General features: G+C 30.9%; 1 protein-coding gene across 1 annotated transcript in view; it reads left to right on the top strand.

Moving 5' to 3' along the window:
- The window catches only part of LOC100198379 (prolyl 3-hydroxylase OGFOD1), a 43,662-nt gene extending 42,098 nt beyond the window's left edge, over positions 1 to 1,564 (top strand). Inside the window, exons 13-14 of the mRNA XM_065801473.1 lie at positions 54 to 115; positions 1,347 to 1,564. Of these exons, the coding sequence (XP_065657545.1) occupies positions 54 to 115; positions 1,347 to 1,502 (218 nt within the window). The 3' untranslated portion in view covers positions 1,503 to 1,564. The remainder of the gene's footprint in view (positions 1 to 53; positions 116 to 1,346) is intronic.
- Positions 1,565 to 15,596: the final 14,032 nt, after the last annotated feature.

Genomic DNA, 15,596 nt, shown 5'->3' with positions numbered 1-15,596 from the left:
TTTTATCTTTAAGGTAAATCTATTTGGTACACGCATACTGGTTATAATTTTAGATTGGAATGCTTTGATGTGTGGTGGATTTGTAAGCTACATTGCTAGAGATGAAGACGAAGAGGTGATTTTTTTAAATTCTTTTTTCAAAATTTAGTTAATCAAAAGTGTTAATCAAAAGTTTTTTAAATTGAATTTTTTTTTTTTAATTTTTTTGTATACTTTTATATATTTTACTCTGGTAGTTCTAAAACCGTTAAAATGCTTAGATTTCGCTTTACCTCGACACAAATACTTTTTTTATTGTTTTTCTAAACGTCAATCTAAAGTTGTATTTTCATAGCAATCTGGAAATTTGATTGTTTACTTATTTTTATAGTTGAAAACAGTTTAGCCTGGTTTTTGTTTTAAAAAGTGTGACCTGATTTTATAAACAGTTTAGCCTAACCTGATTTTTGTTTTAAAAAGTGTGACCTGATTTAAAAACAGTTTAGCCTTACCTGATTTTTGTTTAAAAAATTTGACCTGATTTTATAAATAGTTGTTTTAAATTTTTGATGTTCGAAATAAATACTTTAGGTTTCGAGCAAAATTTTTTAAATGGTTTTTTAGAAGTATAAGCAATGATGTCCGACTTAGCAAAATTTGAATTAAAATAGTGTAAAAAGTATCGCAAAGGATTCTGGGGTGTGTACAGCTAAATAGCAAGTCAACAAAATTAGATACACGTGCACTTTTTTATAAGACTGTTAAATCGTTCTTAAATAATTTTTTTACATTTACTTTTATGTTGTTTAGATATTTAAAAAAATACTTAATAATGTCTGCTGGATTTTGCTTATAATATGTATAAAAACATTAAATAACATATAGTATTACAATATAGTTTATAACAACTTTAACTAACAACGTTTTAAAAGCAATTTAAAAAGCTTTTAAATTGGTTTATTAAATAACTTTTTGTTTTAAAATGCTACACTGTTATGATTTTATTATTTATATTTCAGTACTGCCAAACTAAATCATTTGATTTTAAAGTAAACAAAACTTGATGTCATAACTTTATAAAGTATTATTAGCTAAAAAATCAGTTTAACCATTTTTAACCAATATTCTTTAAGAATCACTCAAAACGTTTTTATAAAAATATTATTGTTTATATATCTGGCTGTACTAGATATCCCATAATTCCCAATAAAAAAATTACACAAAAACGAGCGAGTCAGACAGCATTGGATAATAAGGTTACCAAAGGGTGTTCCAAAATTTAATTAATTTATATATATTTTAAAATATATTTCAAATTATTTAAATATTGGATTTTAAAAATGTCTTTTTCTTTTTTTAATTTAAAGCTTCTCTCTGTCCACCCAGTATCTAACTGTTTGTCATTGGTTTATCGAGACGATGAGACAATGCGTTTTCACAAATATATTAACAACAAAGTCAAGGAGCAAACGAGGCACGAGTATTTTGAAATCTCTGCTATATATTTTGAAGGAAAAAACTAAATATTGTGTTTTAATTTAATCTGAATAAACAATAAATCGGCAACAACTCTATTACCATTCAATCGAGTTTTTATTTTTATTATGTACTTGATCTCTTTAGCTTTATCTTTATCTCACGACTGAATAGAAACAACATTAGAATTAATAGGGAAATAGTTGTTGCTTTTATAAACTGGAAGTTATATTGATCATGCAAAACATGCGACTTTTTAAACGAACAATGCAGAACGCGACCGTTTATTTAACAAACTGTTTACATTCAAATGAAAATTGAAGAATGTGACTTTTTAAACGAATATTGCAGTTTCAATTACAAAATTACGATGCGTTTCGAATTAGTTTTCTTAAAACAATAATTGGTTAACTTTCATTATCATCTATATGAACAAATAAATATTTTTGTAATTCAATTACTATAGATTTAAAAATTATTAAATAAGAATTTTTATAGAAAAATTGATATTTGAAATTAAATAAATCTCAATAATTTTAATACTTTCCACCAAGTCTTCGTAAAATGTAGCAGTGAATTTTTATATTAAAATTTGGTTATATTTTTAAATTTAAAAGAAAAACTAATTTAGTAAAGCGTTCACTTAAAATGTTAATGATGCTTGATAACCTTTTCCGAAATCTTGCGTTGCGTCGCACAGTGGGCCAGAATGCACTTTTACTGGACAAAATTCATAACTAATTTAATATGAGCTATATTCACTAAAATTAGTATGATTACTAATATGATGTCTGCGCTTTTTATGAAGGTAATATTTTTTTATTTCGTTGCTATGGATACCTTTATTTTGCTTAGCAACAACCTACTTTTGTTATCTGCAGATATTTTATAAGTGCTATATTCACTAAATTTGGCATGAGTACCAATATGAGATCACACTTCTTACAAAAGTGATAATTTTTCAAATTTAGTTGTTATGGATACTTATATTGCTTAGTTACTGGATACTTTCCTTAGTTACAAAGTGGTAAATTGATATTTGAATATCTTATCGGATTTTTGACCCACCTATATTGAATAAAAATTGAGTATTTAGGTAAATAATGTTTTAGGAATAATAAAAGCAAAAAATAGTGCAAGAAAACGTTATCAATTTTAAATTACATCAAAAAATTATAAAACAATAATATCGTTTGAAGATTGTTTAAGTAATTGTAAAACATCTGAAGGAAATGTTTTATGATTTGTTTGGTGTGATGTTGATTTACGCAATGATGAAATAACAGGATCACTGGAAACTAGGAGTCTATTGATAAGATCAGTATTTGTTGCTTTTCTGGATGTTTTTCGGCTGAAATTTTCGCGATAAGATTTAAAGTCTTTATTTCTAGCCTCTTGAGCTTCCTCTGACATAAGTCCGATGGGTAATGTAAGGCTTTTAATTATGTCATGTCCATGTATCAATACTTTGTGAACTGATTGAGCCATGTAATACCATGGATAAAGGGACACATATAGTCTAAAAGTGTCAAAACAATAATCCTTGAACTTTAAGCAGTCTATTTCATATCCTGAAGAGAGCGTTACCAAGATAATGTAAAATCTGAATATAAGGTTTTGGTCAATACCCAGAATTTCAGCTGTTTGTTCATATGCTGCAAAAGCACGCCTTGAGGTATTGCCATCATTACTTGTTCCAGAACCACCACTTTTAGGGAAATCAACAACAAGTCCCATTTTGTTCATAAAATCAGTCTGAATCTTTTGTTTAGCTACAGATGCCTTTTCTTTGTGTTCTTTAGATCTTGCTTGCCACTTTCTTGTTTCTTTTTTATATGCAATGTGCAATAACATCTCAAAAAATCGAATCCATGCATGAAGACTGGAAAGACCATATTTGAACTCTCTGTTAGTATAATCTATATTAAGGGTATCAAGACTATTCATATTTTTTGGAGAGACACCACACACTGAACAGCATTGGTATGAGTTAATTTTTTCAGATAATATTGTTTGAACCTTCCCATCAATCATTGTAAGTTCAATAATACAATTCACTTTGATAAAAGATCCGCAAACCTCTAATAAAATCATACCCAAGCTTTCTATCTCACTTTTAATGTACTGATCTTCTTCAATCACAGATTCCTTGGATTCCATTTTGCATGCAAATCTTATGGGTCTACAATAGCCTGTGGAGGACGACTTTTGATTTCTTCAAATAGGCACCTTTTCGTTGCTGTTGTTAAATCCACTCAAATCCAATGGCACAAGACAAGTAATAAATAGTGATTCTTCACGCTTTAAATCTCTGTTAATGTCGGGTTCTGATAAAACTTGTTTATAAATGCTTTGGCCAGTAGCACCATCAAAACCAGCCTTACACGTTAGTGTCATTGTTTTTATTGCTTTGTTGTTCAATATCAAGTGCCTTAGCACAGGTTCCTGAACTGCACAGATTCTTTGCAAAGTATGAGTCATTAAATCTTTTAAAGGAACTGAAGCTGAATAGTCCTCCACTGTTATGTTTGCAGGATAACATTTCAATTTTGCATCTCTGACATCATTGTAAGCGGGGTAGATGTTATATTCTTTCTCCAAGGCTCCGCTTCTAATCAATTGATAGGAAGCTTTTGTCAGACTTGCATCAATTATTAAAGCCAGTGCTTCGTCTGCTGAATATTTAGTTGCTTTATCTGTATTTGATATATTTAAAACATTCTTGGCAGCAATAACAACAGATTCATCTCTAAATTTTTTATTAGCAGCAAAAAATAATTCATTGGATGAATGAGATTCAATTAAACAAGATACACGCCGTTTTTTAGTTTTATTAGAACTATTATCAAATGCAACTGGTTTTCGACCACGTCTACTTGCAGTTGGTTCATTGTCTTTTTTTCTGACAATTAAATATTCGTTAAGCCAGTTCACAAACTTCTTTTCAAAATTTTTCACAGTATAGTTTGCAGATTTCCACTTTTTTTTATACAAGTAAACAAACCGTTGAACAGCATGTCTAAAATCAACGTCTTTAAAATCAGCAAATTTTGGCTGAATAAATTTTAATATATCTTCAGTAATATTTTGTTTTGAAATACTAAGATTGTTTTTTTGGAGAAAATTATGAATGTCTAAGTTTAACAAAACCATATCTAAATAATTATTGTAACAAGTATTTTGTATTTAAAAGTAAAATGTTATAATATATATGCCGCCTGGACTACTAATACTTGTTAGTAATTAAGTTACTACAAGTGTTAGTAATTAAAATTAAAAGTAATTAAATTACTGTCAGTGTTAGTAATTAAATTACTAACAACTACCGAAAATATGTTGTTGCTATGTTATGCAAAGTAAGGTATCCATAGTAACCAAAAAAAGTTAACCTCATAAGAATTCTGAATCTCATTTTAATACATAGCCCCAATATTGTGTATTTAGCGCAAGTAAAATACTGTTAAAACAACGTTAATGTAAAAATGAGTTGTTGCTATGCAAAATTTAGTACCATAGCAACCAAGTTAAAACATACATAAAATCTGAACGGGGATTTAAGGAGACGAGCAATCAATTAAAACTCGATTGAAGCATCATATAGCTCAAACAAATATAAGACAACACATGGCAAATTGTGGTAATTATTAGTTATTGTGCGGCAAAAAATAAGTTTCTTAAGAAATTTTTTTTTTTAGTCTGTGATTTTCAAAGTATAACTGAGATAACATGCTATGACAAATTTATTTCACACATTGGTTTTTCTTATCTCTAAATACTCTAGAATAACATGTACTAATTTTTTGTTTCAAAAACGTAGATGTAATTGAAATATAACACAACGTTGATGTCACCGTTAATTACTTATTTATAATTTTTTATTTTTTTTATTTTATCTCAATATTCAAATGCTTAGAGTCCTGGTAACTAAGGGATTTAATATAAATAAATTATCAATAGATTTCTCCTAATATATGTAGATACTAAAATTAAATAGGTTTTCAAGATTAGACAACTAAAATTTTTCCCATTTTGTCCACCTACTGGCCCACTGTGCAACGTAGCAAACAAAATAAGCAGTAAAATTGTCATAAAAATTAATGAAATTTTGAAAGATATACTTTGTAAGATTTCAAAAACTTTAGAACAAGGAGACAAAATTGTTGTTTCGTTTTTCTCGAACTTTGCGTATATACTTTGAGCCAATTTTCTCCATAAACACAAGTTCTTTTTGTTAGGTAATAATAGTCCTTAATAAAAAAATCCTTCTTGCAGGAATACAATTACGTCACTTTAAATATGAGTTGAATAAACTTATTTCTCTTCTTATTATGTATTTTTCCATTATGAAAAGCTTACAAAAATATATAAATGCATAGTTGGGACAAGAAGAAGATAATTTCAGTATTATCGTCGAGACACTTTTAAAAAATCTCGTAACCGCGTCAATTTTGTAATTTTTTATAAAAGAAAAATTTACACCTAGCATTATGAACATTATTTATATATTATAATGTATTTTTTGTATAAACTAAAGTTTATTCAAAACACAACGTTACAATATAGAATAATAATGTATAAAGAACATATAAATATATTCGCACGAACATACTTATAACAGCCCCCCCCCCCTTCCTTAATTTCCGTTTCAGCTTCCCCAACTATCTTGACCTTCCTACGCCACTGAGCACGTATTATTAAAACAAATCATTGCAAATAAATATGATCAAAAGTTGCAGTAAAAAAAACACCTGATTACTCTTAATTAAAAAGCTTCAAAAAAAAATTTATTTTATTGTCATTTATTAAAAGTTTTTGTTTATTTTCATATTGATTTAGGGAATATATAGTTTTTAAACCAGTATTCTACAGTGTATTCGGTAATTTAGAACATTGTAGTAGAACAGTAAGTTTTTGTTTGAATAAAATTGTTATCTTAAAATGGTGTTGGGTAGAGATTTTTTTTTTCAAAAAATGAGTTGAACAACGTGCCAATTTTTTTTTTATTTTTTTAACATCTTCGCTTCCAACAAGGCTGCAAGCAACCATTTTTAAAGTTGAAAGTTACTGGAAAAGAAAAGATGAAGTTTATAGAACAAAATAACGGTTAACAGACGACTTAAAAGATTGCAATTTATATGAATCAGGAAAGCAAGATGAAGGATGCGAATTCCAAAGAACTGATGTTCAAGGAAAAAAACTAGACAAATAAGAGTTTTTGGAGCACTTAGGTATAGTCACAGAAAAAGACGAGACTTAATTGAATGATAAGTAACACGAAAATGAATTTTAGTAAAAGGTACAAAAGATGCTGGCTCTTTTTTAGTGCCCATTATAGTATTTGTAGAAAAGAGAAAGAGAAGCAGCATTACAACGATGTAATAATGGTTGGAGGTTGACTGCAAGAGCAGATCCAACTATGTTTAAAATGCATTTTTGCACCTTGTCTGAAAGAGAAAGGGCATCATTAAAAGATCCGCCCCAAATATGACAACAGTATTCCATGCAAGGATGGATTTGAGATTTATAGAGATAAAGAATAGAATCTGGAGTAAGAAAGTGTCGAGCACAATAAAAAGATGTTACCTTAGCAGATGCTAATTTTGCAATGGATTTGATATACTGTTTCCAAGAAAGATCGGAAGTAAGAGTTAATCCTAGAAGGTGACGGTTAGACAACTCATTGAGTACATTACCGTTCATAAATATAGGAAGATCTAAATGATTGCGATAACGATTGGCTAAAAAAAATTGAGTTTTATCTGAATTAAAGTTCACTAGCCACAGTGAGCCCTATGCTGTAGCAGAAGTGAGATCCTTTTCAAGCTCAAATGCCCCCTCCAAGCAATCAGAGAGTGTTGCCTTCTTATCAAGACAAGAATAAATGGTAGTATCATCAGCGAACAATGCCACCTTAGGTGTGAGAATGTCCGGAAGATCGTTAATGTAAAATTAAAAGAGTATAGGGCCGAGGATAGAGTAAAGTAACAAGATATGAAGAATGTCCATTGAGGACAACTTTTCTACTACGATTGAAAAGGAAGGATTCGATAATCTTAAAGATGTTACCTGATACACAGCAATAAGAAAGCTTATGGAGAAGACGAGCATGTCAAACTTTATCAAAAGCTTTAGAAATATCATGACCTATAGCCTTAACCTCTCCACCTCTATCTAATGCACGATCAAACCTATTACTGTTAGCAAATTAGCTGTAGAACGAGATTGAAATCCATATTGATGATCAGAAAGTAAGCTATTCAATATGAAAGATTAAGTGTTTGTTAATTAAAGATTCAAAAATTTTGCTTATAATAGGAAGTAGACTAATAGGACGGTAGTTCGAAAGGTCAGATCGTTAGAAAGGATCGCTCTCAAACAAATTTTCGAAAACAGGGATATTTCGAAAGATATTTCAAAATAGGGAATAAGAATTTTTGAAAATAGGGATAACACACAGACCCATTCTTTGGTCATTCTGGTCCCCCAGCAAAATAATGATTGTGGCCTCTTCAGCCTTTCACCATTCTCCCTCAGAAAAATAGGTATTTCACAATTATTTTATATGGCTTACTTAATAAAAATTACCGCATCAGAACAATAACCTACAAGTTAATGCGATAGATACTTATAATAAGTTAATCCAAAAAGTAGGCATGTGGCAATCACATCTTTGATTTTCACATATTTAAAACACTCTATCAAATTTATGTCAAGCTTACTACGGTAGGGTAAAATGAAATATTTACATTTCTAAAAAATACACACTTTTTATCTATTCTTTTATCTATATTTTTATCTATATAATATCTACATAACATAATATATATTATCTAAATAATATTATAGATATTAAAATAATTTATCTAACGTAATATTATATTATTATATTAGATAAATTGTTTTGATATCTTGCGGCGGCTTTTTAAATCAGCGAAACTATCAATCACATCTTCCGCATTGATTTCTTCTAAAAGAACGTTTTCAATTTGAAAAACGGCTAGAGCTGATAAACAATTTTGTCCACTATTAGACCTGTAGCAATTCTCCTTTTACCCTTTTTAAAGTTGAAAAGGACCTTTCTCTGGTGCAATTTTTAACAGCAACTGAAAGAAACATCCTTAAAACAACGTCGACATTAGGAAATGTGGATTCAAGCTTCATTGATCAAATAACCAGGAGTAAATCAAAATGTATTGGTTTTCTTATATCACTGGTACCAATTTCAATTGAAGTAAAAACGAAGCTCTTGAAATGCAGACATTCATTTGGAAAATATAAGTCTACGTTATTTGGGTAGATTTTTAAAAGTACTTAGGCGTGCGATGTGATTATAACAGAATCCATATCTGAAAGACGGACAAGGAATCCAAAACGAGAGAGAAGTAAAGCATAAGCTTGCTATGCTTTAATTCTCATATGACTATCATGACAGCCGTCTCCAGCTGATTCATTTTCTTTAGAAGTCTACTAGCATCAACTATCAAGTGGTAGGCTGTTGCGTTATATCATCATTCAGCTCTTTTAAGGCTACCTTGAAGTGTAAATGCAAACTTCGTATATATAAATATATAAGTAATTTTGCCAACTAAGAAAAAAACTGATTTTAATAATTATAACTTGTAATTAGAATAACCTCTTTAAAGAACAGAACATGAATCTGCACGGGCAGACCATCAGCACTGTGACAGACTTTTATGAATCTTTACCCCCTTTTCCAGTTTTGATTTCAAGACTTCCCAGCGACACGTTAAAGCAGAAAAAAATTTATATAGCTGCTGAAGATAGCCGAAAAAAGATACAGCTGTCACGCAAGACTCAGCTGCTGCGATACCAATGAGATTTAAAGAATGATCCGCGCGTGGAACATATTCAGCTAGCGGATTTAGCTCTTTGATGTAAATAGCGGATTTAGCTCCTTGATGAGTTTGCAATCCAGTGTAGACCCCAGACATATTGGAGGCATTATCACACGACTGCCCACGGCAATCAGTAATGCTGGAGCTGTGCATCTCTAATATCTTTCCGACTAGATTAAGCATATCAACTGTCCCGTGACCACGCATTATAATGAATGATAAGAAACGTTCAACTGGTTTTCCATCACGCATTACATACCAAACAGCAGGATTCGTTGATTCAACCACAGTCGTCTGTGGCTGAATCCACATTAATTGAATAATATTTGACAGCTTTAAGTTCATTAACTGTGGGAAAGAAATGAGCCAATAAATAAATGTCATTTTAAGCTTCAAGTGCTCTTTTCAAAACAATTATAAAGTTTACAAAATGTAAAAGCGAATCCCCTAGTAGCTGGATGAACTCTTCGCAAATGTTAACTGATAGGCAGGAAGTGCTACCTTTGCCTTAGTTTACATGAGTGTTTATATGCTTAGTTAAAAACGAATCGTATTCAGCTAGTAGCTCCAAGGAACCAAGTCATAATGTCATAATGGAAAGTTCCATTATGGCATGATCCAATTTTTTGGTCTTATCCAATCACGAAATGCGAATCCTCTGATGTGTAATCCGTAAAAAATAAAAAGTAACTAGTTAGATTTTTGTTAACAGTCCTACATATCTATCTCCCTATATATATACATATACGTAGGGCCCTATATATATATATATATATATATATATATATATATATATATATATATATATATATATATATATATATATATATATATATATATATATATATATATATATATATATATATATATATATATATATATATATATATATATATATATATATATATATATATATATATATATATATATATATATATATATATATATATATATATATATATAGGGCCCTACGAATCGATTCGATTCGCAAATTAAGTGTTGCCTCGATTCGAGATTCAATTCGAAAAAAATGCTTCGAATTTTATTGAATCATTAATTTCCGGATTTTTCCGAATATTTACGATCCATTTCATAGATATCCGGCGCTATGGTACAAATCAGAATAATTTTATTTACCCAAAAATACCTTTTTAGCAAACATTAAAAGGCTAAAAAAGGAGCGAGAAGTATACCAAAAACAATTTGTTTTAATTTTTTTGAAATATGTGTTATAAACTCGAATTTCCTCATATTGTTGATTCGATTCGCAAATCATGACCTGCTTGATTCAAGGTTTGATTCGAAATTAAATATATATATATATATATTATTATTATTATTATTATTATTATTATTATTCAGTGATCAAATACAAATACAACAATCTATTTATAATTTGATGAAGAGATGCTACACCAGGCCCCTCTATGCTGACGAACATGGAGATATAGACACTACAGAAAAAGCAGGAATTGTATCTATAAAGTTACTTTCTTATGTTGTTTTTAAAGCGTTGATGGATTGAGCGTTCACTGCTTCTTGCGAAAGCGCATTCCATGGGGCGACAATTTTATGCGAAAAAAAGTTAAATCGCTCCTCACAGTTTTTTACCATCGGACGTTCTAATTTATGGTTATGGCCTCTTAGAATATACTTATCTTTACTTTTTGAAAATTTTTGCGGGACGACAAAACTGACAAGCTCGAGTTTACGAGTGATTTTGAATTGCTCGATAAGATCTGCTCTTTTGCGGCGTTCTTCAAGAGTTGTTAAACCGAGCCGTTGGAGTCGATCTTCATAGGACAGGTGTTTAATAGTCAATATTTTTTTGTTGCTCGATGTTGGACTTGCTTGAGAATGGCAATGTCTGTTTTTAAATGCGGTGATCAGGCTTGTACAGCAAACTCAAGATGGGGGCGAATGTAAGTGAGATACAGAGTGCGCCATAAATAAAAGCTGCAACTGCGAAATATTTTTTTGAGTCGCTCTAGCATTCTATTTGCTACTGATGCGGCTGACTCTATTTGCGGTCTGAAGTTAAGATCATTTGAGACCATTACACCAAGGTCTCTTTCGACTGCGGTTTTTTTGAGAGGACGACGGGTGCCGTCGACGTTAGACATTGAGTATTTGTACGTTGACTTGTTACATCCGCGCCCAACATCCATTACTTTGCATTTCTCAACGTTGCAATGCAAGAGCCAAATGTGTAACCATTCCACTGCTCTGTCAACGTCATCTTGGAGAGTGATGTTGTCCGACTCCTTTTTAATTATCACTATTATTTTGCTGTCGTCAGCAAACAGTTTCATATGATGAGTAATTCTGTCCGGCAGGTTGTTTACAAAGATTACGAATAGCAATGGGCCCAAGACCGAGCCTCTCTACTAGTGACTGCTTTCCATTCAGAAGTAATGCCGTTTATAACCACTCGTTGACACCAATTGCTTAGCCAAGCTGCAATCCAGTCAACGAGAGCGCCTTGAATACCGTACGCTCTCAGCTAATGAAGAAGGCGTTTATGTGGTACTTTGTCGAACGCCTTTGCAAAGTCTGTGTAAATGACGTCTACTTCGTGTCTGCAGTGAGTTGCTTCTGTCATGATGTCCCGAGTTTCTGAAAGGTTTGATGCGCATCCCCTACGATGAACAAAGCCATGTTGGTTTGGAGAAATTAGACCATTAGCAACGCAGTGTTCCGTTATTCTTTTTTGTAAAATACTTGCGATAATTTTGCAAGGTATGGATGTGAGCGAGACTGGCCGGTAGTTGGATGCTTTTAGCCTACTCCCCTTCTTGAAAATAGGTGTTACATTCAATTTTTCCAAAAGTCAGGAACTACACTAGTTGCAAATGAGCACTTATAGATAAGTGAAAGAGGCTTGGCAAAGGTAGCTGAACATTTACTAAGGACCCGTGGATGTAAGCCATCGTAGCCGGTTGATTTTCTTTCATCAAGGTTGTTTAGGCAATTTTGTTCAAGGTTGTTTAGGCCTCAATAAGTTCTGGTGTTACCCATTGCTCCTGTTTTTCTGTAAAGGGAATGGTAGTTGACGGAATGTGTAGGTTAGTGGCTTCATTGTACACGTTTTCTAGAAGCTGGTAATCATCGTTTGCATTTAGTCCAGTCAATACTGTTTCCCATTCAACGGCTGCAATATGTGCTGATATTGCTGCGTAGTTTGCTCGACTCCAAATGAGTTGAGGTTTTAGCGGCAAAGTAGACGAGTTATTGAGGCATGCAACAGCAAATTGACCTTCGATGAAGCAGTGTGCTTGGCCCATTGGAGTGTCACCAAGAGAATCGCCTTGTTTAATGAAGATTACACGGTCTGGCTTATTTGTTATAATAAGATCAAGTGTGCTAGTAGGCTTGAAGTGTTGACTACTACGGTAGGTTGGGAATGTGATAAGCTGAGTTAAGTGACATTCATCAAGGCACTTCTGAAACCTGATGTCGCCTTGACGCTCACCTCTCATGTGAGCAACAGTTGCAATGCCGCCGTTAACTTCAATAGACTCATAAGATGTATGGCTAAAATTGAAATCGCCATACAGTAGCATTGCAGAGCAGTTTATATTAGGCAGTATCTGTTGAGCGGTAGTGATCGATGTGATACACTGAATTAGAACTTGATCATTTTTGTCGTGTGGACGATATAAGCAGCCGAGAGAAACGATTCTTGACCAAGTTTTATTTTTCCCCAGATTTGCTCAATTGATGTTTAGCTGAGCTGAGTAGAACTAACTTCGCTGACTATGATATCGTCTCTTGAGTAAATTGCAATTCCACCACCCCTATTGTCTCTGTCTTTGCGATGTGGTTGGTAGCCGGGTACGGCAACGTCTGATAAATCTGTGAACCAAGTTTTCGCAAAAAATATGACGTGTGGCCGGCTAAATATATGTAGAGTTGATAGACTTCGAATATTTTTATTTTGAGCAGCGATAAAAGTACTTAACTGCTGCTGTTGCTGCTTGCTCTCATCCGATTTTACCTTACGAAAAGATGCAAATGATGGTGTGGCTGTTGATTTTATTTCTTTTGACTCATTAATTTGTTTTACCAGCTTATCAATTTTGTCTTTCAGGAATTTTTCTCTTAATTCACTAGATTGTTTCTCTTCCGCTAGTGCAACAAGCCTTAATCATAAGAGCAATATCGTTCTAGTAACTTTTCATGAGAGTAGCATTTAAATCCTTTAGATCTACTGCCGCTTTAAAAGCGTTGGTAGCTATTTCTTCAATTGCTAACATAATTAGCAATGAAATGCAATTAATAATTGAAAGTTTTTAAATTTTTAATATTTGTTACAATTAATTACAAGTTTTAAAAATTTAATTAAAAATTTCAGTAAAGTTGATATTTTATATAATTATATAAATATACCTTATTAACACAAATAAAACTGTTAGTTTTTTTGTGTTTTTTTTCCGTGATATATATATATATATATATATATATATATATATATATATATATATATATATATATATATATATATATATATATATATATATATATATATATATATATATATATATTTTGGTGTTTTAGAGAACTTCTAGACATTAGAAATTCTCTAAAACACTAGAAGAGGAACTCCAAACATTTATATATTTATACTTGTGTAAAATAAGGGCGCTTTGCAAAAAATTGCTATGATTAGAGCCTGGGAGTAAAAAAGCCCTAAAGTTTTACACACCTTGCCCCAAACGTGAGAGCAACAAAAAATATATAATTTAGTTTAAAATAAAAATGTAATAATTTAAATTAAAAAATATATATATATATAATTTTGTTTCTATTTTTCTTACCTAAATTAATATTCATTGATACAATTTACTGATAGATATTAATTTTGTTAAGAATAAAAGAAAAAATATTTTATCAATTTCTTGCTCTTATGTTTGGGGCAGGGGCGTCTCAAATTTTGGGGCTTTTATGTTCCCAGGCTCCAATCATTGCAATTTTTTGAAAAACATTCTTAATTGACATAAGTATAAACATGTGAATGTTTGGAGTTTTCTTCGTATATGGAAGTTAGATCTCTTAACACCAAAAAATGCTAGATCCGCCCCTGATATATATATATATATATATATATATATATATATTATATATATATATATATATATATATATAATTTTTTTTCCTATCTTTTTATTTTATTTTAGACTATACCAACATACATGTGGTAGTGGAGCGCCTGCCTCATAAGTAAGAAGATCCGAGTTCGATTGCCACCACGTCACTGGTAGTACTGCGCTCAACTTGTTTCTCCGCGCGGCCTTGTTCGCCAAGGTTTGTGTTTTAGAGTTATAGAGTTGAGAGAGGTTGTAACTACAATTATAGTATCCTCGTCAACTGTAATGGCCTTCTCGGCCTTGGGGAGGTGAATTGAGATAAAAAAACAAACAAACATTTAGCAGATGTTGGTTATTTTGAAACTTTCAAATTTACTTGTAAAATTGTTTTTAAATAATTAGTAAGTTCTCATGAAAAAAAATATTATCTGAATCAACATCCTGCGTCTAAAACTTCCAAGTGGGTACAAGACTTGTTTTAGACGTTTTAAACACTTTTTGTGCCCACAGGGTTGCTTTTTCTTAAGCACACTCAAGAAAGTTAATCGAACATTTTACAATTCTGCAAAAAATAGTTACCGTAAAAATATCAAAGCGTTTTTAATGCTATTCTATAAAAGGATGATTTGACTAACTTACTGGATTACTTGTAATCAATAAATGAGTCAGTCAGTTTTACATTTGTCATTATTGTATGAGTAATAATTGCTTGTGCAAAATTTTTTAATAAATTGACGCAATAAATGCTACATAAAGATAATACTAAATAATATTACTCACTTGTCAGGATGGTGAACAAATTTATCTTTAGTATTAGTTGTGAAATTTCTGACGTAAAATTTTTATGAATACTTTTTTTTTATTCATAACAAATAACAATCTTAAATAGTTTTCTCAAATGTATAATCTTGCAGCAGTACGTTTTTTGTAGTTGTTTTTTATCTAAAAAATTTCAGACACTCAAAAGAATGATATAATAATAATAATAATAATAGTAATAATAATAATAATAATAATGATAAAAATAGTAATAATAATAACAACAACAATAACAACAATATTAATAAGCAAAAATTAAGGCGTAAGCGGCAAGATTTTAATGTAAAAAAAACGGAAAGCAAATTTTTTATGTAAAATATATTACTTTTTTTTTAATAGTACATACATTAACTAAATGTACAAAGTGATTTATATTTAA

The sequence above is a fragment of the Hydra vulgaris genome, chromosome 07 (genome assembly GCF_038396675.1).
Source record: "Hydra vulgaris chromosome 07, alternate assembly HydraT2T_AEP".
In the NCBI taxonomy this organism is placed as follows: domain Eukaryota; kingdom Metazoa; phylum Cnidaria; class Hydrozoa; order Anthoathecata; family Hydridae; genus Hydra; species Hydra vulgaris.
This window is presented reverse-complemented; position numbering and strand designations above follow the sequence as displayed.